This window comes from Ricinus communis, chromosome 9 (genome assembly GCF_019578655.1).
Source record: "Ricinus communis isolate WT05 ecotype wild-type chromosome 9, ASM1957865v1, whole genome shotgun sequence".
Taxonomy (NCBI): domain Eukaryota; kingdom Viridiplantae; phylum Streptophyta; class Magnoliopsida; order Malpighiales; family Euphorbiaceae; genus Ricinus; species Ricinus communis.
The window spans coordinates 6,899,428-6,926,399 of NC_063264.1; the positions used below are offsets into that span (position 1 = coordinate 6,899,428).

The 26,972-nt window shown below is 32.9% G+C and overlaps 3 protein-coding genes, 1 long non-coding RNA gene and 1 pseudogene across 4 annotated transcripts; 4 read left to right on the forward strand and 1 right to left on the reverse strand.

The window, feature by feature from the left end:
• Positions 1–8,832: 8,832 nt before the first annotated feature.
• Positions 8,833–15,247, forward strand: LOC8277571 (kinesin-like protein KIN-12F). Its single transcript, XM_015725305.3, has 17 exons — positions 8,833–9,251; positions 9,342–9,395; positions 9,511–9,648; positions 9,832–9,915; positions 10,026–10,151; positions 10,256–10,315; positions 10,404–10,457; positions 10,572–10,664; positions 10,828–10,923; positions 11,262–11,410; positions 11,644–11,793; positions 11,980–12,109; positions 12,188–13,183; positions 13,267–13,365; positions 13,446–13,583; positions 13,701–14,435; positions 14,794–15,247. Exons 1-17 carry the CDS (start codon positions 8,979–8,981, stop codon positions 15,025–15,027), a joined length of 3,609 nt encoding a protein of 1,202 aa, XP_015580791.1. The 5' UTR covers positions 8,833–8,978; the 3' UTR covers positions 15,028–15,247.
• On the reverse strand, positions 14,441–15,035 carry LOC125371143. Its single transcript, XR_007217434.1, has 2 exons — positions 14,896–15,035; positions 14,441–14,778 (listed from the first exon to the last, which is right to left on the reverse strand). It is a non-coding gene; the product is annotated as an uncharacterized LOC125371143 (long non-coding RNA).
• Positions 15,248–17,032: 1,785 nt separating the features above from the next.
• Positions 17,033–19,300, forward strand: LOC8277570 (chloroplastic import inner membrane translocase subunit TIM22-2). Its single transcript, XM_048379583.1, has 5 exons — positions 17,033–17,318; positions 17,551–17,615; positions 17,791–17,863; positions 17,963–18,016; positions 18,785–19,300. The coding sequence occupies exons 1-5, from the start codon at positions 17,117–17,119 to the stop codon at positions 19,045–19,047; spliced, it is 657 nt and encodes a 218-aa protein (XP_048235540.1). The 5' UTR covers positions 17,033–17,116; the 3' UTR covers positions 19,048–19,300.
• Positions 19,301–20,446: 1,146 nt separating this feature from the next.
• LOC8277568 lies at positions 20,447–22,633 on the forward strand. Its single transcript, XM_002528991.4, has 4 exons — positions 20,447–20,544; positions 20,590–20,917; positions 21,254–21,427; positions 21,970–22,633. The coding sequence occupies exons 1-4, from the start codon at positions 20,447–20,449 to the stop codon at positions 22,510–22,512; spliced, it is 1,143 nt and encodes a 380-aa protein (XP_002529037.2). The 3' UTR covers positions 22,513–22,633.
• Positions 22,634–24,909: 2,276 nt separating this feature from the next.
• On the forward strand, positions 24,910–26,802 carry LOC8277567 (annotated as a pseudogene).
• Positions 26,803–26,972: the final 170 nt, after the last annotated feature.

Here is a 26,972-nt window from a genome sequence, read left to right on the forward strand (position 1 = left end):
TTACCCATACTGTCAGGTATCCTCACATAAACTTTCTAACTTATCACAAGTTATCTCCTTCTTACACAATTTTCCTTACTGCTATTTCCAATGTTCACGAGCTCACGAATTTTCAAGAAGCTCACTCTCAAGCTATATAGAAGAAAGTAATGAACTAAAAGTTAACTGCACTTGAGGAGAATAATACCTCTTCCTAACAATAAACATGCAGTTGGTAGTCGATGGGTTTTTAAAACCAAGTTTAATTCAGATGGATATGTAGATCGCCACAAAGCACATCTTGTGGCGCAAGGGTTCACTAAAAAATTTGGTATTAACTACAAGGAGACTTTTGCTCCTGTTGCCAAGATGACCAAAGTCAGAGTTCTTTTGTTTGTTGCTATTAATAATGGATGGTCTTTATCTCAAATGGACGTCAAGAATGCCTTTTTACATTGTGATCTTGAAGACGAAATATTCATAAAGCTTCCACCTGACTATCCTCAAAGTGGTAATCCCAATTTGGTTGGTAAACTTTATAAATCTATCTATGGGTTAAAGCAAAGTCCGTAAGCATGGCATTCGAAGTTGATTTCTGCTCTTAAAATGCTTGGTTTCTCAAAACATTCTGCTGGTTCTTCATTGTATGTCTGACTATGGAAGGTCAAAAAATTAATGGTGCTTATTTACGTTGACGATCTCATTATCACTGGCAATAATATTAATTCAATTGTTCAGTTGAAGAAGAATAATAGGTTATGGTATTATGATGACCAGAAATGGACACACCAACATTATGGGATAATACTAGGTATCGTGCGATGGCTGCAGTAAAAAAAAAAAAAAACATACAGTAACCTTGTTTCATAGAAAAGCAAAAAACAACATGTAGTAGCTCGTTCTAGCGCAGAAGCTGGGTATTGTGTGATGGTTGCAGCAGCTTATGAATTCATATAGCTTAAAAGTCTTCTTGATGATCTGGGTTGTATAAGCATTACTCCTGTGACTCTTGTTTATGATAATCAGGCTACCATGCATATTGTCGTTAATCCGGTGTTCCATGAAAGGATAAAATATATTGAAATGGTTTGTCAGTACATCCCTCAACAAATTCAGTCCAAACTTGTTCATACTCATTATGTGCAGGCTCATGATCAACTTGCAGATGTGTTAACTAAAAAGTTATGCCCTCCGCACAGTTTCATCGACTATTAAGCAAGCTTGGATCCATCAATTCTCTAGATCCTACTTGAAGGGGAGCATTGGAAGATATCATCTGTTATATGTTTCCTAGTTGTTCCTAGTCGGATTGATTTGTTTTCTAATTTATATGTGATAAAATTTCCAGCTGTACATACATAGCTTTAGGCTAAACTAATGTGATTGATATAATCATAGAAACCTAAGGTCTCCTATATATACATGTATTTTATAAATGCTCGGCATGAAATATAATTATTTCTTTCTCTTCTAAAATTCTTTGGGTTCCAGTTTTTTGATTGAGAAGTCAATTATAAGGTTGGAAATTTGTACGAGTATTATATTTCAAGTTTGGACTGTGGAGTCCATAAAGAAATGTCAGCAAATCTTGACTCTTCTTGGAATTGTATTTGTATATTTATATAAAATACAATACAAAATCATAAAATACATTGAATTTGGGATCCCAATGAACTATGGCTTTGTACACTGTTTCTTGGTTTTATATAATAAAAGGCATTTGAAAATTTGGGGCACCCTCCCCAGTCTTCTGGCTCTTGACTTTTTAAACCTTGAGCCTTGTCATTTACTTACCCAATACCATTAAAAACATAAAAGCATATTAAATAAGTATTAGAACATTCCTTGCCAGTAATAAAATATAGTTAGTGAAAAAAATAATTAGACTGGCATCAGCTATCTCTGTCAGTAATAAAAAATCCACCCCAAAAGTTATTGTCAGTCTGATAACCCTATCTTTAACTCCTTTAAATTGAAAGAAAAATTGAATTATTAAAAAGACATAACAAATTACTGAAACTTATTACTAGGGTTTGTCACAGTGTGCTTAGCAATACTATTGTATTATTTATGGCAAAATTTTAGAGTCTCAAATTTAAAGTAATGGGTCTTTTGAATTGTTCAAATTCTATTTTACTAGTAAATTCTGACATTATAATAAGAAAGTTGTTATTAGAAAAAAGTTTATTTTATTTTTCTTTTCTTTTTTAAATGGTATTTTTTAAAAGGAAAAAAAAAAAGCAAAAAAGAGAAGTTAATATGTAACTTTGGGAAAAAGAGGAAAAACAGGAAGGCACGATATTTTATGGATAAAGTTTTCAATTTCCATTTGTTTAGCTAAGGAATATGTTTTAGGAAAATTCTTTTTTGTATTTTCTGTTTTTATTCTGTTTAGAACAATAAGCTAATAAAAGTATTTGTCCGATTAAAATAAAAATAAGTTATTTATAAGAATATTTATTTTTTCCTTTTTTCTAAAAAGGAACTTGTATAAATTCATAAATAACAAAATTAGTTTTAAAATATATAAATAGTCTATTTAAAAAAATATTTTTTTAATTATTAATTTTTATGTTGAGTACAAATGAGAGTGAATATTCATTATAGTAATCAAGTTAAATCAATTCGCAAGCTAATCAGTATCAACTCGATATTAATAGAGTCGAGTTACTCGACTAGCTTGACGAATCGTGTTAAGCTTCATAATACTCTACTTTAACTGGCTCATGAGCCTAAGACTTAATTAATAAAATAAACTAGTTATTCTGTAGAGGATAGGATTTAAACTTACAATCTTAATGGGATATGTATCCAGTAGACTAATATGAACATATTATAATAGATTATTTATTTAGTTAATAAAATTCTTTAATTTAAATTTAAATATATATAGTTGATATAAAATATTTATATTTATATATTATATATATATATGATAAATACTCAAAAATTATAGAGTTTTATATAAATATTAATACCTTTCTGTATATTTTTAAAATAAATTTAAATTTAATAATTAAATAATTTTATGTCAAAAATTTATAAAAATTAAATTTCCTACTCAAATTCAATTACACTCAAACTCGACCCGAATAAGTTTGTACTCATTAATTTATCTCGAGCTCTCTTCAAAATCTAGCTCAAGCTCAAGCTGGTTTATTTAGAATCAAACTCAAGCTTGAGTTCTTCAAAACTCCACTCAATTCGTTCTCCTAAGCCATAAATTATTAGTTCCGCCATAAAATAAAATATACAGAAAAGAGCATTCCTTCTTATTGTTCACATTAGAAGAACTGTAAATATGATAGTTGATTGACTAAAAAAGGAGTTTAGTTCCCCATCCTGCCCAAATAATTAGGTTGGCAAATCCTTCGCCCTTCCCTGATTTCTTTGTTGAACTAGAAACTTTTCATATTGAGATGAATATCATTTTGAAAAATAAATAAAAGAAAGAGCATATATAATTATTATTTTTAAAAAGACACATATATGTATTCGGATTACAAAAACTTTTATATAAACATACATATAATTTTATACATTCTCTTATTTGATAAATACATACTTTTTATCAGTAAAATTCTGCACAGTAATTTGTTTAGCAAGAATTATAAAATAGAGGATAAGGGAAAAAAGGAAGTAGGCAAAGGAAAGAAAATAAAAAAAAATTAGAGCATTGTGAGTTTTAATTAATTAGATGTGTTAATTTCTCCAATGATATTAATTATGCAATAAATTTGATTAAATTCATTTCCTTCCTCTTATTGACTACACATAGTCTAAGAACCAAACATTGAATACAATCTCGAACATTGAGGATTCATAAATAGGTGAAGCCAGCAATTGTCGATGAGCATAATGTGCATAAAAAGACAAGGTAAAATCATATAAATACACTTTGGCAAAATTGCCAAACTAAGGCTGCGTTTGTTTTGTGGAAAATGAACAGGGCGAGAGTAGACTTCTTTTTTCTTTTAACAAAAATTATATAAAAATCTTTTGTTTTTTATTAGTTTAAAAAACAAAGGAAAAAGAAAAAAAACTCATCCCATCAAGAACTTTGTCAAGAAAGAAGTGGACTCTGTCAAAAGCGCAGCTGAGCTTTGCATGAAAGAAGTCTTAGTTTTTAACCTTTGCAGGAGATGAAGGAGTTGGAGTAGTTGGAGAAATTCGCTACAGCAGAGTCTATTGTTTCTGCTTTTTGGACTCTGTCAGAAACCACTTTCACCCCTTTAAAAAGTTCTTCATATTCCAGAAAATGTTCAGCTGCTCTAAGAGCTCTCCTTCATCATTGATTCATTGCTGCATCATCTGAGGGCTGAAATTGTTGAATGGCTTAAAATTCAAAAGCAGTTTTGTACACTTGCTAAAGTAAACAAAAATAAAATATAAAATACAGAAATTGGAATGCAATAAAGGAAAATCGATAATATCAATATTACCTAATAACAAGTACATTATGCCATGATTTCATTAGTTATTCAGATCTTGAAATTCTTTGAATTTCTGTCCTTTAGCATTGAAAATTAAGAATTCCCTTCCTAATAAATTTATCCCCTTTTAAAAAGATTTTATTTAACAATATATTTCAATTACTTTATACTTCCCCACTAAATTTATCTCATTATTTACATATATAATCTTTCATCTCTTGTAAAATAAAAAATTATAAAAAAATTAATTATTGTTCGCTGATATAAAAAAAAGTCAATTCTAATAAATATCGAGCCAAATGAATCGAAAAATTTATGTTTAGTTCAGAAATGGATCATCAAAGTTTTGCAATAAATGGAAAGATAATCTACTTTCATTAACGGATTTATTAGATAATCGAAAATAAAAAATTTTGGATATTATTCGAAATTTAGAAAAATTACATGAGAGGGCTATTGAATAGCTGGAAAAAGTTCGGACCCACTTACGAAAAGTGAAAATAGAAGCCGATCAATTTCGAATGAATGGATATTCCGAAATAGAACGAGAAAAGTTAAATTTGATTAATTTAATTTATAAAATTTTGAAACAATGTAAAACTCTGTTTTTAAATTAAAATTTGATATTTAAATTAAATAAATTTTAAAATAATATAAAATTTTATTATGATGTTTTAAAAATCTAGACTAGCTACGCGTCTTTAGCTTAATAAATTTGCACCACGGAATTATTGAGCTGCCCTTAATGCAAGATAAAACAGAAATGTTGGCCACTCTAGGGATAGATACAATTGACCAATTCAACCAGAAACTTCAATTTGGATAACATGTTCACAACGTAGCTTACAGATATTCCAAGCTACATTAATAACAGGCAGCATTATGAACATGGTGTGCGTCGGCTGACGTTTTCGTTTCCCTGGTCAAGAGGAAATGCAAGCCCCAATGGACTTCACATGGTTCCTACTAGTTGTGCATTTTTCAGTGGACGAGGTTTATCAGTATCACAGTTTGCTTACCCCAAATCTCTGACTATAATTCAAATTCAAATTTAGACACTCTTGATGCTTCAGAATTCAGACAAAATATAAGATTGGTAAAAACAAATTTGCCAGACTTCGATTCATTTGCTGGTTTTCAACCATGTTTCTTGACTCGGACCACCTGGTATATGTGTGGGCTTACAGATGGCTTTGGTTAGGTTCTTGTTTGGAGCCCTTTTTCTTTTCTATGGATTGAACTGTATTTTGGGGTTTACTTGATAGTAGGAAGCTAATTGTTATGTGGTTGTTGTTATTATTAAAATTACATTTACATATTATTCCAATCTGAAAACTTTAAATTGTTAAAAGAAGATTTATATGCAATTGCCAAACTTTGATTTCTTTGAAAAAACTTTGTTGATGTTGTTTAACCAATCTTTAAAAAAAAAAAAACATTTTACTAGCTTTTGATATGTGTAGGTTCATGGATTAAGACACTTGGGGTAATACCCCAAATCAAGCCGCAAGGCCAGCAAATATAACCAAATATATACATATATAAAGTCATGACCATAAAATACAGAGACATATGCGCAGATGATTTTCTTGTTGATCTAGACCATTATGCAAGAGTAACGACCTTCGCCTGCAATTTGTGATGTTTATAATCATCATCATCCTTAACCCAAGTTTTTAATGAAAAAAAAAATAGAAAAACTTTTTATAGTGAGATATAACATATTTGTACCCAACTCCAACAGCAATTGGTTTGGACTCTCCTTTTAATTTTTGTTGATGGAACTTCCCTTTTTGGAGCATGATATTAGAGCATTAGGCATTGCTAAAACTAGCGTAGCAAGTTCCCTAGAAGATTATGTAAGGAGTGAGTTTCCTAGGATTGTGTCCCTTTTCCCTGTGGGTGTATCCCTTTCATGAGGTCAAATCCTCGTTATCTCTCCTTTTGAAATAAAAAGTAGCATCAGGCAGCTACACTGGTAATCGGATGGAAAGATTTGTGGAAAGTTAAGCTTCCAGCTAAGATACTCATCTTTATGTGGAAATTACTGGTAAATGGCCTTCCCACCGGAACTATTCTAAAGGAAAGAATCCAAGGAGCGGATGATGCTTGTTGCTTTTATGTTAAGCCCAAATCCCCGACTCTCATTGTAGGTTGACACAGATGGATAGCCAAGTGGTGAAAGAGTATATTACATATATATGTTGCTTACTGTGGAAGGCGAGGAATGAACTGCTTCTTAACAATGAATGTTGGGATCCGATGGACGTGATTACTCGGACTTCATCCTTCCTTTGCCCAAGTCCGCAGTTGCTATGCTTCCTCCCTTAACAGTACGAGGTAATGATGTCTCTTCTAATAGACAACTGGAGGTGAGACAATGGATCCCCCCTGCTCATCCATCGATTAAAATAAACTTTGATAGGGTTGTAGCAGTTCGGGAAAATAGAGGTGCTTATAGCCTTGTTACTGAATCATGGACGGGAAGTGTAATCTTCTCCTACACGAAATGCTTGCCTTTTATAACGGACGTTGTAGTGCTGGAAGCTATAGCTCTATGTATGGCTGTCAAAGTTGCAAGCGACAGGGGCCTCCATCATGTGATCTTTAAGGGCGATGGTGTAACTAAACCTCCCTTGAATATCAGTGCCTTAGTTGAAGATGCTTGTAGGTTAGCTAATGAGATGCATTATTACTCCTTTAAATATGTCCCTAAGATAACAAATTGGGTGGCCCATGGATTAGCCAAAAAAGCCCTAGAAAGTGAGTCTTTTAGCTCTAATTTATCAGCCCACATGTTGTGGCTGGAAAACTTGATTGGTCTGCAAACTCTTTCAGGGATGGAATTCTCTTTCTTGTGGGAAAAATGGTTGAAAGATCACATTGGCTGTGATGACGTTAATTTTTTATGATGACTCACCAGCCATAACGGCTACTTATTTGAATATTTTTTTGGAAGGACAAATTTGTCCCCATTACTTCTCCGGCCCGCTCAGCTTTTCTAACGCTGTAACGGGAGGAGCGGCTCTTATGATACACAAATTTTGGGGGGCCTTCATTAGTTTGATGATCGGTTATTGGGTCCATAATCATTATTAACCAAAAATATCCTGATTTTAATATAAAAATTTTGTTATAAAGTTTCAAATTAAGTTTATTATTACATTTGATCAAAGTTTTTATATTACTTTAGATTTATGAGGATTTACATCTAAATTAATTGTTTTTTTTTTAAATTATGAGTGGGTCAATAGATTATTATTGATAATCATTATTCGGATCCCCTTTTATATTTATGCCATAAAAAATGAAAAAAACACTATTGTTAAAAAGAAAGAAAAAAATATTGTTGCATGATAATTTTGATTAAAAAAATATTTCCCGAAAATCTTCAAATTCATGGATTACTTTGTTATTATGCAATACTTTTTTTTTTTCTTACAAAATCAAGCTAAAAATAAATCCACTTCATTATATATATAGTGGTATAGCTATGTTGAAGTTTAGTTATGGGTTGTGAAGACCTCCCTGTGAATTTCAATTATCGCTAAAAATAGTATCCAAACCTGTTACATATTGGCTTCAGATGTAAACATCTATCTCATTCCAAATCTCGATTTTCTAATAAATTTTTATAAAATTGAGATGTACCCTGACTTTAATTTCTAAAAATGATATATAAAATGTACCATTATGCAGAGCTATACGAATTTAATAATTTGATACTGATTTATCTTTTTTAATTTAATCTGTTTTCATATTAAATTTAATAGAGTCCCTATCTATAATAAATTAATATTTTAATTTCTTTTTAGTTTTGATATAATCAATATATATTTTTTAAAAATTATTTATCTTATTAAAGATATAGACGTAAAACACAATTTATTAATGAAATCTTATTTTAATTTTATTCAAATACTATAATTATACAATAAAAACTATGTAATAAATACTATAATTATATCTTGGTCTCATCTTAATTTTAAATGGTATTATCTTATATTTTATTTAAATTTTTTTAATTTACAATACTTCATATGCTAATGAAATTATTTTAATAAAATTTGACTGTTTTAGTTCAGAATAAAAATTAATGGCTTAGTAAGAGGGAAAAAATCTAAAAGAATGAGTCTCACCGAAAATAATTTATTTTTGATATATTTTAATTATTTTATTTTATAATTTTCTTAACATAAAAAAAAGCACAAATATTATTTACTCTCACGACTTGTATTAATTGGAATTTGTTGTTTTATCAATAAATATAATGTTTATTCATGGCTTTAGTAATTGAAGTTTTTTTTACTGTGAGAATAACTTTAATAATTGAGGTTGGTGGAAACTATGCTCACCAAACAGTGGCATTAATGTCATTACAAACAACGCCGAAAATTAATTCAAACATAAATCACCCGTTGCATTTCATATTTCCCCAACGGTCATCACTCTTTTCCCAACAAAAAAACGTTTCTCCTCCTCTTCCCTCTCTTCTCACCATTTGAATTCTCTGCAAAAATCAGTTCCACTCTCACCACTTACACTTAATCCAGAGACCAAAAAATCATGAAATCAATCACAGAAAGCACTGAGAATCTGTTTTCAGGAAGGATATCAACATCCTCCATTCGTAATTTCCTCTCTTCCAAGCACAACAACAAAAGATTGAACCCTAAATCCTCCAGATTTTTCAATTCCGAGAATACCCCTCCACCGGACCCCAACATTCAGTTCGACGATCCTCCACTTTCATCTTCTCTCCCTAAACCGTCTCTCTCCAAATCCTTCACTTCTCTCAACGACACTGCCGTTTCTGTCCCTCAAGATCTACCCGTCAAGGTACTCTATTTGTTTACTTCATTTTTGTTTAGTTCTGTGTTATTGTTAGCGACAGTTTGTTATTGAAAGTTGAAATTGTGGACTTTGCAGGAAGAGGTTGCTGGAACCAGTGACACATCAGCAGATTTGGATCCACCGGTGAAGGTTTGTTGTCGTTGTTGCTGTTTATGTGATTTATTATTATAATTATTATACTTTTAAAAGATTTTGATGTGATTTTGGTGAATTTGAAGTTAATTTCAGTTTGCTGATACTATAGGTTGTGGTGAGAATTAGACCTGGAAATGAACACGAAAGACAAGGTGGAGTGACAGTAAGGAAGGTTTCTTCAGATTTATTGTCCGTTGGTGATCGGAACTTTGGCTTTGATTCGGTTCTTGATTCCAGTTCTAATCAGGTTCAGGACTGAATCTATGTGTAGTTTCCTTTCAAATTTGAGCTTGATTTGGTTTTTAGCTTATTCTTTGTGATTATAATTGGAACATGAAGCCCCAGAACAATCTTAGGATGAGGATTTACTTTCCTATTTCTTATCATTTTGATTGTTTTGGTTTGTAATCTGTTGTGTTTTGTGTCACAGGAAGATCTATTTCAGTTGGTTGGTATTCCTTTAGTGAAAAGTGCATTAGCAGGTTACAATACTTCAATTTTGTCGTATGGACAGGTAACTCATAATTTCATGTTCGGAGCTAAACTTCTTTATAGGTTAAATCGTTTTTATTTTCTGGGATAAGATAGTGTTTTATTTATATGGGTTTCTTGAATTATCACTAGACTGGAAGTGGCAAGACCTACACATTGTGGGGTCCGCCAAGTGCTATGGTTGAGGATCCTTCACCCAGTAGTCACCAGGGCCTTGTTCCTCGCATCTTTCAAATGCTATTCTCAGATATCCAAAGAGTATGTTTTGCTTACTGTGTCTTACAAAAAGGAACTATGGGGATACTGAGATGTGATCCATATCCATGCTTACATTTTGTTCAACTGTCCTGTGTCTTAAGCAGGAGCAAGAGAGCTCTGACAGGAAGCAGATAAATTATCAGTGCAGATGCTCTTTTCTAGAGGTTTGTTTTCTTTGAGAACTTTAGATCATGTATGGGTTTCTGCTTCGTGTGTGTCAATGTGTTTTGATTAATAATTTGAGAATTTCAGGTATACAATGATCAAATTGGGGATTTGCTCGATCCCGTTCAGAGAAATCTTGAGGTGCATCTCCTTTAAATATTCATTAATTTTTTCAATACTCCATGTCTTTCCTTTTCCTCCTTTTTTCTTCTGCAGTAGATGATGATAATAACTGGTTTGTAAAAGTTGTTGCAGATAAGGGATGACCCTAAAAATGGACTGCACGTTGAGAATTTGACCGAGGAGTATGTAAGTAGCTACGAGGATGTAACTCAAATACTAATCAAGGTAGGCGGGGAACAGTCATAATCATCATTTTCATATCTTGCGAGACTTCTGCAGCCAACATGCTTTATTTTATGTCAATTTTACACCAAAATTTTCTGCTATGTATATTATTGCAGTTTTCCTTTTGAGCTTTCTACAGTGAAATTCTTCATATGTGATGTAGGGGCTTTCAAATAAAAAAGTTGGAGCAACAAGCATAAATTCCAAGAGCTCAAGATCCCATGTTGTGTTTACTTTTATCATCGAGTCCTGGTGCAAGGTATCGTTTGATGTTGCAGGCTTGCATCTCAAATGTCATACGAGCATAAGCTTTTTAGAATTGATATTTTGTTTGTTGTTGCTGTCGTTGCATACTATCCCTGATTAATATTTTCATATCTTCAGTTCATGTATGACTGTATGTGCATGAGCACAAGCTTTCTATGTGCATTGTTGTAAGAAAAATCATAAATGCTATGACATGTTCCGTTGATTGTAATACTATTTTGGACGTCTCGCAACTTTGAGGCAGCATACAGCCTTGCTTTAGTAACACAAGTCTTTGGTAGCTTTTATTAGTTCTGTGCTTACATTGCAAATGTTCAACTCATGTGACAGGGAACTTCATCAAAATGCTTCAGTAGTTCAAGGATTAGCAGAATTAGCTTTGTCGATCTAGCTGGACTGGACCGAACTAAACTTGATGATGCAGGTCGACAATTTGTAAGGGAAGGCAAAAATATTAAGAAGTCCCTTTCACAACTTGGGTATGAGCCTTCACCTACAAGGATAACTTCAGAATTTACTATGGAAATAAGAGACACATTGTATATTCCTACGACAAGATGCAACTTTGTTCTAATGCTCATAATGCATAAATGCTGCATTCTTTTCCATTGCCATTGTTAATCAGCTGTACCATTTACTACTACATTTCTGATGGAAACAATGGGATTTAATTATCTAACTTTACTAGTTATGGTTTTGTTCATGGATGCAGCCGAATGGTGAATGCTCTTGGAAATGGCACTCAGCCAGGAAAATTTGAAGTTGCGCCATATAAAGGATCTTGTTTAACATATTTGCTTCAAGAATCACTAGGCGGAAATTCAAAACTCACAGTTATATGCAACATCTCCCCTGAAAATAGGTAACTTTGCAAGTTGAGAATTGTTTGCTATTTGAGCATTTAAGAGGTACTCATGGTTTCAGCATTGATCCATGATATGTTTGACCTGATCAATTTACTCGTTTCCTTGTTGTTCTAAGTAAAGTGTCACTTTTGTTAGGATGAATCATTTTTCCTTATATTGAGAATGTGCTTGGTTGGAAACAGATATAATGGTGAGACTCTCAGGACACTCAGATTTGGGCAGAGAGTTAAATCAATAAAGAATGAGCCAGTGATAAATGAAATATCAGAAGATGATGTTAATGATTTGAGTGATCAGATTCGCCAATTAAAGGTAAATGCATTTTCCTCAGTAGTATTCTTTTTCCCAAACCCAGGATTATTAAATGTGCACGTTATCCCCAACTCACAGGAAGAACTTATAAGAGCAAAATCAGACGTGCATAATTCAGTTGGCAATAAAAATAGATACTTTAAAGGGCGAAATGCACGTGAAAGCTTGAACCACCTGAGAGTAAGCCTTAATCGCTCTTTGATATTACCCCGGATAGATAATGATTCTGACAATGAAGTGGAAGTTGATGAGGATGATGTGAAGGAACTTCATCAGCAACTCAAGAAGTTGCATAGCTCTTGTGAGGAGAACTTGAAAGATCTATCTGACACTAGAAACTCCAGCCACTTTGCCTCTGTGGATGAAAGTTTTGAGACAGATTCAATGAGTGAAGATGAAGTAAATGGTCCAGGTGAAATTCAAAAGGAAGGTGAAGATGAAGAAATTAATTTGGGGATACACAAGGAAAGTGAGGAAGACCTTTTAAGTACCTCAAAGGCTGATTCTGCAAGTAGCCTGTCTATCAGTTTATGCCGTCAGTCTCCGGTCCTTCAAGAACCAACATTGTCCGAGTCTCCTAAAATTGGAAATACCAGGAGAAGTATAGCCATTTCATCAGCATTTTCAGCAAGTCAGGATGGTGTATCTCAGAGTGCCAACTTTAAGTCTGAAGTGTTCCAGTCACTTAAGCAAAGTGAGCACATTCGATCGTCTTTGCGCTCAAGCAAGCTGTTTCTAGGCCCCACCGAGTCCTTGGCAGCTAGCCTTCAAAGAGGCTTGCAGATTATTGACCATCACCAGCAGAACTCAGCATCAAACAGATCTTCAGTTGCCTTCTCGTTTGAGCATTTGGCATTGAAACCATGTGCAGAAGTTGATAGAGCCTATGCTTCTATTCAAAAGTTAGCAGAAGACGCACCATCGTCAGATGGATCATCTGCTTATGTACTTTGTGCATCTTGTAAACAAAAGATCAACAATAAATCTGATGAGGTACAAGATAGCCTGAAGACATGGACTTTAACAGTTGATGAAGCAGGAAATTCCAGCAAGCTGACAGATCAGGCAGCTAAAGTATGTTTGCACTTTAATTCAGCTGGGTGCTATGGCCCTTGTACTACATTTGACTCATTATCTTTTTCCTTCTTTTTCCTCAGGACGAAGACAATGGTTTGAAAGAAGCCCATAGGAAAGAGAATGAACTTGAAAATGTTTGCAAGGAGCAAGCAGCTAGAATTGAGCAGCTCAATCGATTGGTGATGATTCTGTAAACAGAGTACTTTGGTAATTCCACCATACACAGATTTTAATTTATTAACATCTGAAATGCATGCAGGTGGAGCAATATAAACTTGAGAAAGAACTTTCCATCAAGGAACACGATCAAGAAGTTGACGTTCTTTGTCTTGAGGGCTCAAAAGATCAAATCATATCCAGAAATGAAGAATATCATTCTTTGAAAGAAGAAAATGAGGTTAGTTTTTTATTTCATTTTTAGAAACATTGAAGATTCCTGGCAAATCTCATTATTTGAATGCAAATCTCATTATTTGAATGTCTTTATTTATTTGTTCACGTTGATTTTCTGCAGCTTCCAGAAATCATTAAGGAAGTTCAGGAAGAATTGGATCATGGGAATTTATTTTTTGATATGAAGGAGAAGGAAGCGCTTCTTCAGGAAATTCAAAGCTTAAGGGCTCAGTTGAAGTCATATACTGATGCGTCTGCCAACAAATCCATTAATAAACTGAGATCCTCTCTGTTAGCACAATCCATTCAATTGAGAAAAAGTTTAGATGCTAGATGCGGTAATGACGAAGAGCTTGAGAGGGAAAAACAGAGATGGACAGAAATGGAGAGTGAGTGGATTTCTATAACTGATGACTTGAGGATTGATCTTGAATCAAATCGTCGGCGTGCAGAGAAAGTGGAGATGGAATTGATATTAGAAAAGAAGTGCACTGAGGAATTAGATGATGCACTTAGTAGGGCTGTCCTTGGTCATGCTAGAATGGTTGAACACTATGCTGACCTACAAGAGAAATATAATGACTTGCTTGGAAAGCACCGTGCAATCATGGAAGGGATTGCAGAGGTGAAGAAGGCAGCAGCAAAGGCAGGAACCAAAGGTGGCACCCGCTTTGCCAAATCACTTGCCGCTGAACTTTCTGTTTTAAGGGTGGAGAGGGAAAGGGAGAGAGAATTCTTGAAGAAGGAGAACAAGAATCTCAAAATCCAGCTTAGAGACACCGCAGAAGCTGTTCATGCTGCGGGAGAACTCCTTGTGAGACTCAGAGAAGCTGAACATGCTGCCTCAGATGCAGAGGTAACTTCAAATACAATGCAACAATTCTGTTAATAATGTCTCATCAATCACTTCTTTACAGCATGATTTCGCTACAACATTGAGCATGAGACAGGTTTCCTACTTTACACTTGATGTAAAAGTGTACACATACAGAAATATAAAAGTGTACACATACACAGAAGCACACAAGTATTAATACTTTCCTTTTCTTTTCCTTTTTTGGGTTAATTGGGCATCTAACCGTACAAATGGCTCATTCGTCAAATGTTTGTGCAAGAAGAGATTCTTGCTGATTTGTTGGGCTTCCTGATGCAATTTTCTGCAAGAAGAGATTCTTACTGATTTGCTGTTGTTCTTGTTCCTGATTTAATTACAGGAAAAGTTTACCAAAGTTCAACAAGACAACGAGAAGTTGAAGAAGCAAATGGAGAAAAATAAAAGAAAACACAAGATGGAGATGATCACCATGAAACAGTACCTAGCAGAAAGCAGATTACCAGAATCTGCATTGCAACCATTATACAGGGAAGATTCTGCTGAAAACACAATTACAGATGACGATCAAGCATGGAGGGCAGAATTTGGACCAATATATCAAGAACATTTCTGAATCATTCAAAAAACACCAAATTCCACTTGTTGCTCTGACAGAGACCCTACTTGGGTCCAAGCTATTCTTAAAAATCCCTAACTATACATTACTTTATTATTATTCAAATTCTTTCTCTGTATGTTGCTCCCTTATATCTGGTTTCGCGTTGATGTATCATCTCTTGTTCTTCACTATTTTTGATAATAAAGATTGCTATTGATTGATTGTTTGCTCTTAATATCCTGTTCTTGTTTTAGTGAATATGTGTTTAGATTGAGATTGAAGAGTAAGATTATGAGAAGAAAAAGAAACGGAAATTACTACAAACGTTAAATGACATTCCCCTAATAAAACGCCAACATCCATATAAAGCCTTGGGCCTGGTTTTGGGGGTAAACGGTGAAAGCCCAAATCCTAAACTGAAAACGATGTCGATTAGGAACCACAGTAGCATAGCATCTAAAAAAGGATTATCCGATCCGAGTAGTAGTGGATAAAGGGTTATAATTATATTGACATAAAATAAGTTTTATTCTTATTCTTATAATATTATTATTTACATCTATATTAATATTTTATATAAATCACACAATACATTTTCGTATATTTTATTTATCAATATTTTAGAATATATATACATGAAAAAAATACATATATTTATATATTTTAATTTTATTTATCTATTCTAATATAGTACATTAATAAATTTATATACGTTCATATAATAATTATTTTTAATAAATCATATTGTTAGAATTCTTACTATTTATTTTTTTTTATTATTATTTTTGATATCATGTGTATATATCTTTTTCTATTGTAAGTTTTCTAACATGGCATTTTAATTATTTTTATGTTCTAAATTTAACTATTTAACTATTTTTATTATTTTTTATTCTTTTTTACATATTAAATATAAATATATATTTTATTATAAAAATAATAAAATTTATTTATTAACATGTAGTAGCTATATACTTATTCTAACATTTTTAATAATAAAAGAGTTTTATATTTATATAAGTTAAAAGCATTTAAAATCACATTAATTATTTTATAAATATTTATAATTAATATTTTTATGAATGTGCACATGTTATTTTCTCATTGAAAAACAACATGACATAACTTTATAAATATTTATAATTAATACATTTTCATAAATTTTATTTATTAATAATTTAAAATATATATACATGAGAAAAGTACATATATTTATATATTTTAATTTTTTGTCTATTCTAATATAGTACATTAATAAATTTATATACGTCTATATAATAATTATTTTTAATAAATCATATTGTTAGAATTCTTACTATTTATTTTTTTATTATTACTTTTTGATGTTATATATATATATATATATATATATATATATATATATATATATACTTATCTTTTTCTATTCTAAGTTTTCTAACATGGCAAAAAAAAATTTAATTATTTTTATGTTCTAAATTTAACTATTTTTATATTTTTATTATTCTGTTATTATTTTTTTACATATATTAAATATAAATATATATTTTATTATAAAAAATAATAAAAATTTATTTATTAACATGTAGTAGGTATAGTAATTATTATACTTATTATAACATTTTTAATAATAAAAGAGTTTTATATATAAGTTATAATTTTTTACTATATTCATTATTAGCATTTAAAATCACATTAATTATTTTATAAATATTTATAATTAATATTTTTATGAACGTGCACATGTTATTTTTTCATTGAAAAACAACAATGACATAACTTTATAAAATTCTGCCGCCTTGAGTTTTATGAAAAAACTTGGCCTTTTTATATTATAAATTCAAACTCTACACAATGTAGTTTTATAAAATGTTGCAAAGTGGAGCTTTACAGAAAACTTGACCTACTTTATGTATATATTATAGATAAATACATAATCTTGATGTAATTGAACTAAGAAACTGATTTTGGGACAAATTGTAATTAGAAAACACTTGAGGGGCCAAATTGACCTTTAGCCAAGCAGAAATAGTGGCAGCAAGTAGCACAAGAGGAACAGGACACGCAAAAGCGCGTTTTAGTACAGAGGTATTTTGGTAGAAAATCGACAGCAAAAGATAAAACGATGGCAACGGCGGATTCCCCAAACACAAACAACAACAACAACACCGCCGATTCAGATCTCGAAGACATTAATGCTAATCCTAACCCTAATTCTCCTTCAAATGCACTGCTTCCTTCTTCGTCCACCTCTCCTGCCGTCTGTCTCCTGCGCTCCGCCGGCGACGCTGCCGGCGGTGCTTTCATGGGCTCCATTTTTGGCTTCGGTCTCTCTCTCTCTCTCTCTCTCTCTCTCTCTCTCTAAATTGATTATTATTGTTGTTATTATTATCCTTTAATTTTGCACTTCTGTTTTTCCTTGATTGTGTTTATACTGTGAGTATCCACGCATAGTGATTTAGGATTAATTAGCAGTTGGTGTGGGGTTGTAGGTTTTAAGATTCAAATTAAATTGCCCTTTTTGATCACTGAGATCACCTTTGAAAATATATGTTTCAGGCTCGGGATTGATAAAGAAGAGAGGCTTTAAAGGATCATTTGTAGAGGCAGGGTCTCATGCCAAGGTATCAAATATGTAATTCCTTTAATTCTCGTTTATCCATAGTAAGATTATTTTCCTCGTGGTATTCTTTGTAGAAAGACTTTTTTTTAACCAATTGACTGCTGAGTAGTAGTTTTTTTTTTTTTTTTTTGTTAACGTATTTAGGGTTTATTTAATTATGTCATTGTCTGAAACAGACATTTGCTGTGCTGTCTGGAGTGCATAGTTTGGTTATCTGTTTTCTGAAGAGGGTGAGAGGGAAAGATGATGGTATGGCAAGCATCTTACTTGTTCTTCTGGTTGCGTCTTCTGCACCCCCTCAATATTTGTATGTTAGATTTTTCACCTCTTTTCTTTTTTTTTTTGCAGTCTTCAATGCTGGAGTAGCTGGATGTTGTACTGGTCTTGCTCTAAGTTTTCCAGGTATTCAATTTAACTAACTCCCAACTCTGTTATAAGAAACAGATTCCCACATTGTTGAGGAACGTCACTAAGCTAACAAACCCAAGGTTCAATAGTTGCCCACATTCATCCAGGGTCATTTTATTTAATTTCTTAGTTTATGCATTAAGTACAGGGATAAACTAGAGTCTTATGTGTATGGGCAAAATAAATTGAGTGAGGTTGGCTTTTCTTGTGGTATTTGTTTCTGGGTGGGGTTGTTTGGTGGGGGTCCTGGAAGAGGAGGGGAGAAATAATTCTTGGCAGTATTATTATGAGCTCAAGCATATGGTGCACCAGTTTGATAAATTTCTCAGTGTCTTTGATCTGGTCCTGCAATATTCTTGTTTTGCAGCCAAGCATTTGGTTAAGTAATTTGCTGCTGTGGTTAATGTGATTTCTATTAACTCCCAGATTTTTCTGCTTCCTACTTATTTTAAAAAATTTATCTCTCTCTCTCTCCCCATGATAAAAATTGTAGTTACTGTAGTGACATCATCCTTAATTTATTATTAGTAAATTTCAAATTTTCTTTCTGCACTGTGGAATTACTGAACATTAAACACCTGCCATCTTTTTTACCATTTCCTATTTTAGAAGTACAGTTGATTACTATACCTGCATGAATTGCAAGTTCTCTAATTATCTAGTTGGTTGGCTTTAAAGTTCTTAAAGAATTGCTTGATGGATGCAAATTGGAGATTCTGACTCTGGTTTGAGTGATTAAGTTTGTGCTGTGCGGTGATGCAGGAGCACCTCAGGCTCTTCTTCAGAGCTGCCTGACTCTTGGGGCATTCTCATTTATCATGGAAAGGCTTAACAAGCAGCAACCAGCATTGGCTCATTCTTTTTCTTTGAGAAACAAACATGAGTACAGTGCATCTCGTCCCCTGCCTAATGCACCTCATCACTTGACTCTTTCAGTTCCTCTTCCAAATGAACTAAAAGCGGCCTTCTCTTTTTTCTGCAATTCCTTGAAGAAAACCAGTAGCAATTTTCCTACTGCTCTTTGATAGAAAGATTGGGAGCCATCAATCGTGTTTGCTTTAACATTCTGTAGATTGGTAATGTGGTGACAATGTACCATGTAAATCTTTAGTTTAGAATGTGAAGCTTGACGGAAGCTTGAACGGCAAAATGGTTCCTTCTCTGTGTGCATTTTGTTTTTATACAATTTTGGATGCTATTCTTAGTCCTCGATTAAGCTTCACGACTGACCTATTTTCTTTATTGCTATTTTGCAATTAAATTTCACTTCAATCTCCATGAATACTAGCACTTGGCTTTTTTCTTTTTGTATTTTGTTTGCTGGTGCACATTTATACCAGATAGCATTCCTTATCCGTCTATGACATAGCCATCTTTCATGGGTGAGTTGGTTCACACTGTTGAGACTGTCAGTTGTTGCTATTTGTTTCTAAGATGAGTCTTTAGAGCTTCATTTCTGGAATATGGGCAGTTTGAGTTGGTCAATTCTTATGCTAAATGGCCAATTTGGCTCCACAGTTACTTTTCAAGATCTAATTTGCCTCAAAATCACCCACTTCACTCTTAATTTTTCTGTTAATTAAGTATTTTTATATTTGTTGAATAAACTGGCCGCATCATGCAAAATTGAAAACAAAACAAAAATAATTTCATCTTTGTCTCCTTCCTCTTATCTTATCCTACTTCTTCTTTCTCTCTCTCTTCTATCATTTCCATTTCTTATATCTTGGCAGACACAGCTCATCTCTAAATGCAATAATTTACAATCTCAATCCTTAAATCAATAATTTACTAAATAATTTTTAACAGGGTACTTAATTTCAAAATTGAAAAGCATCAACCCTTCAACACTTAGTGTTAACTTATCTAAAAGACACAAACCATAAATTTTTTTATTTCAATTAATTTTGAACCCGGAGAGGAACTGCATGTGTGGAACTATAAGGAATGGTTATAGATAACAATAGAGAAAGAAAGAAGAAGAAGAAGAAGAAGATAAAGTTATTTTTATTTTTTCATTAATTTTGTTTAACGTGATTATCTTCTTGTTGAATTCAAATTTATTTGAGTTAGCATTCTAGTGAGCCTACACCGGCGAGAAGCATTTAAATATATTACATTTTTATAGTTGAGATATTTGATTAAATAAAAACATATCAGAACAACAAAATTGCAAAAAACAAACATCAACACAGCATTTATATAATTTTATCTTTTCCAATTTTATTTTTTAATTTCCTACACTTATATTGTCGTTCATACTAGAAAGAAGAAAAATTCTTCCTCTCAAGAAAAGAAAAAGAAGAATCACCGTTGAAAAGAGCAAACAGTTTGCTATAAAGAAGAAGCAAATAAATTATCTTTTCAATTAAACTTTATCATCGTTTTATCTATCTTAATTAAGATTTTTCATGGGTTCCAAAAATGACAAGATGGGTCAATGCTCAAGCTGCTGGCATCATTGGTGATGTATGGGTTAGCAATGGTGTTGGAGTAAACACTTTGGTGAAGCTCAACGCAAAGTGCAGACAGTAATAAGATTCATCCATATAATTTGGTGGTGCAAGCTGGACAAGTGAGAAGGGCGTGGTGAACAGATCCTTTGAAATGATTGCAAATGAAACCTGCTGGGGGAATGTCAAGACCTCTTTTAGCCAGAGACTCGTTAACCGGAAGCCTATTTCTCACCGCCTTCCAAAGGAAAATCTTGATTTTGGGGAGCAGCAACGCCTTCCAAATAGAGGCCTAGAACGAAAGAGCCTTGACCCTAGAGGTGCTACTAAATGGGGAACTGCTAGAGGTGTCAGACTTAATAATGGAATAAGCAGACTTAACAGAAAATTTACCCAACCTGTTTGGATGCCATATCCATCTATCTTGGAACTGACTAAGAAAGTTAACAGGAATTCTCAATATAGCATTGAGTTCGTCTTTGGAGATAAACTGACTGAGATGAGCCAGATTCCAACCATTCCCATTAAAGATCTCACACACCCTAAGATATGTTGTTTTATTTATTTAAATTGTTTTTTTGTCAAATTTCATACATATGATTTTTTAAAATTAAAAGTGTAATTTCAATTTTTCAAATAAAATTATTTTTAATCTAAAATTAATATATATATGATTCATTGTTATTTTTGAATTTCGATATAAGGGAAAATGAAAAAATGTATATTTATTTCTAAAAATTTCAAACTCCCGTCGATTTTTAGGTTAGTTAATGATTAGCTTATAAAAGAGTATGCTTCGTTTGTCTGCAGTCACCAGACAACCACCAAAAAGGAAAGAAAAAGGGTCTGCCGCAAAAGGTTTTGGCAGGGAAAGGCAAATAGGGAAATTTTTATTTTCTGCAGAGATACAATCAAGAAGAATTATGGTTGTGTAATATCTCTAGATAGAGAGGTAAATTCTTGTTCCTGTTTTATTTGATATATTGAACAATTAAGTAATTCAGAACCTGTTCTTTGGATCTTTTTCCCCTCAATAGTTACAGAGTGTGTTACAAAATCTTGATGTGTATCAAGTTAATTTGTTTAAATTTCAAATGTTGGAGATTTGAACCATTTTTAAATCGTCAAAAACTGATCGGAATAAACATTGTAATGATATTTCCGATTATAAGTTTTTATTTTATTTCGACATGAATGGTTAAAACCCTGTAAGAAAAATATAATGTACTGATAATCGGAATTCTGTATATGGAAATATAGATATATGTGTTTTTCTAAATGTTCAGTTCACTACATTAACGTACAAATCAAATAATCTTCGTTCTAGTTTACAAGATGGTTATTGCTAAATATAGCAGCAATTTCGTCGGGATTATTGGTAACACAACCTCTATAGGCATCTTCCTCTTGCCAGCTCCAACATTTTACAGCATGTGGAAGAAGCAAGATATTGATCAGGAATTTCAGTTCCATCCTCATTTACTTAAAGTGCAGGTCTGCTTGCTGTGGATCTTCTATGGTCTGCCTGTTGTTAAACCTGACAGGCTTCTCATTGCTACTTGTAATGGTCTTGGCCTTGTGGTGGAGCTGGTTTATTTAGCTACATTCTGCTTCTGCGACAGAGAAAACAAGGGGCGCACCCTGGTGGCCTTGGGCCTTGCAGGAGAGGTGATTTTCACTGCGGTCATTGTCGTCGTCACCTTGCTAGATTTCCACACCCAGGATAACAGAGCACTTTTGGTGGGTATGTTTTGTGTTGCCTTCAGTGTTGTGATGTCCAGTTGTGGATTAGGTACGATGAAGAAGGTGATCGACACACAGGATGTCGAATCGATGCCATTCAATGTTTCACTTGCTAACTTGGCTAATGATTGCTTCTGGGCTGCCTATGCGCTCATCACGACTGACCACTTTGTGTTCTTTAGCTATGGGATTGGAGCACTCTGCAGCTTGGCGCAACTCATTGTCTATGCCTGCTACTACAAGCCCGAGAATGATGTACTCAAGCTGTCTAAGATCCATCCATCCTCAGGCTGACAATAACTTGTTTGCCTAGTTTATATATATGTGCATGTTTTGATGAGAAATTGAACTCACGATTTCACCTAAATTATTAAGATAAGTGGATGGAAGTTCTTAGGTCTCCTTTAGCCTTGTTAGTAAGAGTTGCTTTTTCGACCGGTGGAATTAAAAATAAGTTTAAAGAAAAAGAATTAAAATTTTCATGATAAAATTAAATTTTAAAATATATCTACCGACATTAATATATCAACTTTTAAAACTTATTATATTTAAGTAAAGTTATAGTTTCTTTCAACTTTTAAAACTTATTATATTTAAGTAAAGTTATAAATCCTTTCAACTTTTCTAACTATATAGTAATTTTCTCAGTATTATTTTATTTACTAAAATAAAAAATTAACTTATTGAGTTTTAATCTTTTATAAAAAATTAAGTATCGTCGTAAAGAAGTCTGACTTTTATGATTTTATACATATATAGAAATTCCCACCCTCCAACTCCAACATCTCCACCAGAAATTAATCAATTTGTTGCTTATAGATCTTGCTTTGGATGCCCAATTTATCAAATAAAGAACTTCATGAAAAAAGAAACCTTTGAAGAGGCCTGCAAACAGAAGAATCCCAAAATAGAAAAATGCCAATTATGTACGAAAATGGTTGTTCTTACCTTATTAATTAATTGTCCAATGTGGGATAATGCAAGACCAAGAAATATATTTCATATTATGACCATACTCACCTAAATTTATCGCCACAGGCGAGCTACTCAAGGTGTTGGTTAAGATAAACGAGCTGAGGCTGAATTTAGTAGCACTCGGCTTGTTTAAGCTCGTAAATTAGTTCATTAATGAGTTTGTGAGCTAATTCGTTTATGAACTCACAAGTTGAATATATTTTTTAAATTGAAAAACTAGTCTAATTTTTTTAAATTTTGAAATTTAAATATATAGAATATTTATACACGTCATTGGTGAAAAAAAGAATCAACTTTTTACTTTATGTATAAAATTTATTTTAAATTATAAAATTTACAATTATATATTTGATAAGCTTGAGCTTATTTAATAAGCTTTATTCCGAGTTTGAGTTCGAACTCGAGCTTAGTAGTGATCGGCTTATTTAAGCTCATGAGCTAGCTCGTTTACTAGTCCGCGAACTAGCTCGTTTATAAACTTATGAGTTGAGTTCATTTTCAATATTAAAATTTTAGTTTATTTATTTTAAAATTTAAAATTTAAATATATATTTTATTTTTGTATAATTTATTTTAAATTATAAAATTTATAATTGCATATTTGATAAAACTTGACCTTATCTAACGAATTTTATCCGAGTTTGAGTTCAAGCTTGTATACAAATTGAGCTCAAATTTAGCTTGTTTATATAGAATACCAAGCTAATTTACGAGCTAAGTTTAAGTTTAGCTCGTTTATATAGTATATCGATCTAATTACGAGCCGAGTTCAAATTTATTAAAATTTGAGTTTGAAATCTCAAGCTCTAAAATAAACAAAAAAAATTATTAAATTCAGTTAACTTTATGTGAGTCGGGCCAGAATATTGAAAATCTCTGCTTGGCTCAACTCTTTTGCAGTCCTAACCATCACTAAATGCTATGATTTTTCACCATTTTGATATGCACCTAGGTTTAAATTTGAGTAAAACTGAGGGCTAATGGTAAAACAAATTTAAATTTATTTGATCTTTAGCAATCTATTTTTTAAATTTTGATAAAAAATGACCTAAATTATAAAATTATTAACAATTGTAGCCGTTAAAATTATGTGATGTGACATGAAATAACATGACATATATCATAATATTAAAGTTATCCAATTTTAGCCAAAATAAGAATTTAACTAAAAGTGCAGACAATAATATAATTCATGTCATTTTTACTAAAATTAAAATGAGTAGCCAAAAACTCTATATATCTTTCTTTTTTTCCATCAAGCGAAATAACAAATACTAAGAATAATGTATTTTCATCTATCCAAATGGATCACAAAGTCTAATTAGAATGTTTTTTCTTTTCAGAATCCTCTGGTTAGATTGCTCCCGTAAAAGCCAGAATTGTTAATTATTAGTCGTTGGTTCTTATAAATAGGAGAAATAAACTCCACAATTGGTGATGGTAGGTCTCGAATCTACCTTGGCATTTTGAAAATATCCAGAGGTTAATTAGAATGTCTGCTTCAAATATAAATTTCTATTGAACTAATTTTGAGAATATAGCTCCTGATCCACTTTCTTATGTTCACAGGATTAATAAATATTTGAATAATTATGCAAAAGCTTCGTCTTTAAGAACTCCCATGAGTAGAGACAACAATCAGATCAAGAGGCAAAATGCTTTGATCCTCCCTCCTTTGGGATTCATCAAGTTCAACTCAGATGCAACTGCTGATTCCAATCTGAGTATAGCAGTGGTTTGCAGATACCACAGATCCAGGATTGTTCAAGAACTGATCCTGCTGAGTATTTTATCGTTGGGCCGGACCCTGAAATCTTCTTTGATGGGGAAGCTGTGAAAAGGGAAGATGAAGAGAGGCTTGATGATGATGTTTGGTTATGATGATATTGGTGGTGTTAGGAAACAATTGGCTTAAAATACGCGAGTTGGTTGAGCTTCCACTAAGGCACCCGCAATTCTTCAAGGCCATTGGTGTTAAGCCTCCAAGAGGGATTTGTTGTATGGTCCTCCTGGTACAGGCAAAACATTGATTGCAAGAGCTGTTGCTAATGAAACAGGAGGTTTCTTTCTTTGCATTAATGGACCTGAAATTATGCCCAAGATGGCTGGTGAGAGTGAAAGTAATCTAACGAATGCATTTGAAGAAGCTGAAAAGGATGCTCCTTCAATTATATTTATTGATGAGATTGATTCAATTGCTCCAAAACTGGTGGCGAAATAGAGAGGAGAATTATATCTCAACTGTTAGCTCTTATGGATGGTCTAAAATCTCGGGGACGTGTTGTTTTAGCTGCTACTAACAGGGCCAACAGTATTGATCCTGCTTTGAGAAGATTTGGACGATTTAATAGAGAGATTGATAATGGTTTTCCTGATCAAGTTGGTCGCTTTGAGGTTCTTCGTATTCATAAAAAGAAGATGAGACTTTCTGAAGATGTAGATTTGGAAAAAGTGGCAAAGGATGCACAAAGGTACATTGGTGCTGATCTTGCATCTATTTGTACTGAAGCTGCCTTACAAATGCATTAGGGAGAAGATGGACCTCATTGATTTGGAGGATCGATCCATTGATGCTGAGATTCTCAACTCAATGGCTGTTTCTAATGAGCACTTGAATATTAGTCTTGGGGCTAGCAATCCTTCTGCGCTTCGTGAAATTGCTGTGGAATTTCCGAATGTTAGTTGGGAAGACATTGGTGGCTCCTTCAGGAGGAGTTCTTTTCTATGGTCCTCCTGGTTGTGGTGAAACTTTGCTTGCTAAGGCTATTAATGAGTGTCAAGCAAATTTCATCGGCATCAAGGGTCCTGAATTACCCACCATGTGGTTTGGAGAGAGCGAAGCTAATGTCAGGGATGGCTTTGATAAGGGACGAGAATCTGCATCTTGGTTTTATTCTTTCATGAGCTTGATTCTATTGCTATTCAAAGGGGAAATGGTGTTGGAGATGCCGATGGGGCAGTTGATAGAGTTATGAATCAACTTCTAACTGAGATGGATAGTTTGTCAGCCAAGAAAACTATCTTCATTATTGGAGCTACCAATAGACTTGATACAATTGATCCTGCACTTTTTCGGCCAGGTCGCCTTGATCAGCTTATCTATATTCCACTCCCTGATGAAATTTCTCGTTTACAACTTTCCAAAGCAAGCTTGAGAAAATCACCTGTCTCAAAAGAAGTTTACCTTCAAGTGCTTGCCAAACACACAGAAGGCTTTTAACGGTGCTGATATAACAGTATATGTCAAACGGCCTGCAAATATGCTATAAGGGTAGATATTGAGAAGGATATCCAATTGAAGCAAAGGATGGCTGTCGATGGTGTGGAAGAGGATAATGAGGAAATAGTGACTGAGATTAAAGCTGTTCATTTTGAGGCTTCCATGAAGTATGCAAGGAGAGTGTCAGCGAAGCTGATCTTCGCAAGTACAAGGCATTTGCTCGAACATTGCAGCAGTCTGGAGGACTTGGTGGTGGAGATGAAGATAAAGGCCTTTACAAGTAGATTCTTCATCATAATTTTTACTTTGCTGTGCTTACTTTCTTTATAACAGTTATTTTGTCATTGAATTACAACTCTATAGATAATATAAAGTCTAAGCTATTTTGATATTAATTGTTTTGTATCTTAATGCAACTGCATAAATGTATTGAGCAAACTGAGTTATCTATGCCTTTCATTTTCTTAACAGCAAAAGTCTGAAAATCAAGAGAAAGTTGCATGAAAAAAGAGCACTCAATTAAACAATCTTCAAAGAATCCTGAACACTTGACATTCTA

Bases quoted from the DNA above. Each gene is read 5' to 3' on its own strand.
- LOC8277571 (XM_015725305.3), top strand. From the start codon at position 8,979: ATGAAATCAATCACAGAAAGCACTGAGAATCTGTTTTCAGGAAGGATA. The intron at 10,924-11,261 runs GTATCGTTTGAT...CTCATGTGACAG, and splicing joins TCATCGAGTCCTGGTGCAAG to GGAACTTCATCAAAATGCTT. The intron at 11,411-11,643 runs GTATGAGCCTTC...TCATGGATGCAG, and splicing joins AAGTCCCTTTCACAACTTGG to CCGAATGGTGAATGCTCTTG.
- LOC8277570 (XM_048379583.1), top strand. From the start codon at position 17,117: ATGGCAACGGCGGATTCCCCAAACACAAACAACAACAACAACACCGCC. The intron at 17,319-17,550 runs GTCTCTCTCTCT...TATATGTTTCAG, and splicing joins GGGCTCCATTTTTGGCTTCG to GCTCGGGATTGATAAAGAAG. The intron at 18,017-18,784 runs GTATTCAATTTA...GCGGTGATGCAG, and splicing joins TCTTGCTCTAAGTTTTCCAG to GAGCACCTCAGGCTCTTCTT.
- LOC8277568 (XM_002528991.4), top strand. From the start codon at position 20,447: ATGACAAGATGGGTCAATGCTCAAGCTGCTGGCATCATTGGTGATGTA. The intron at 20,918-21,253 runs GTTAACAGGAAT...GTTAATGATTAG, and splicing joins TCTTGGAACTGACTAAGAAA to CTTATAAAAGAGTATGCTTC. The intron at 21,428-21,969 runs GTAAATTCTTGT...CTTAAAGTGCAG, and splicing joins TAATATCTCTAGATAGAGAG to GTCTGCTTGCTGTGGATCTT.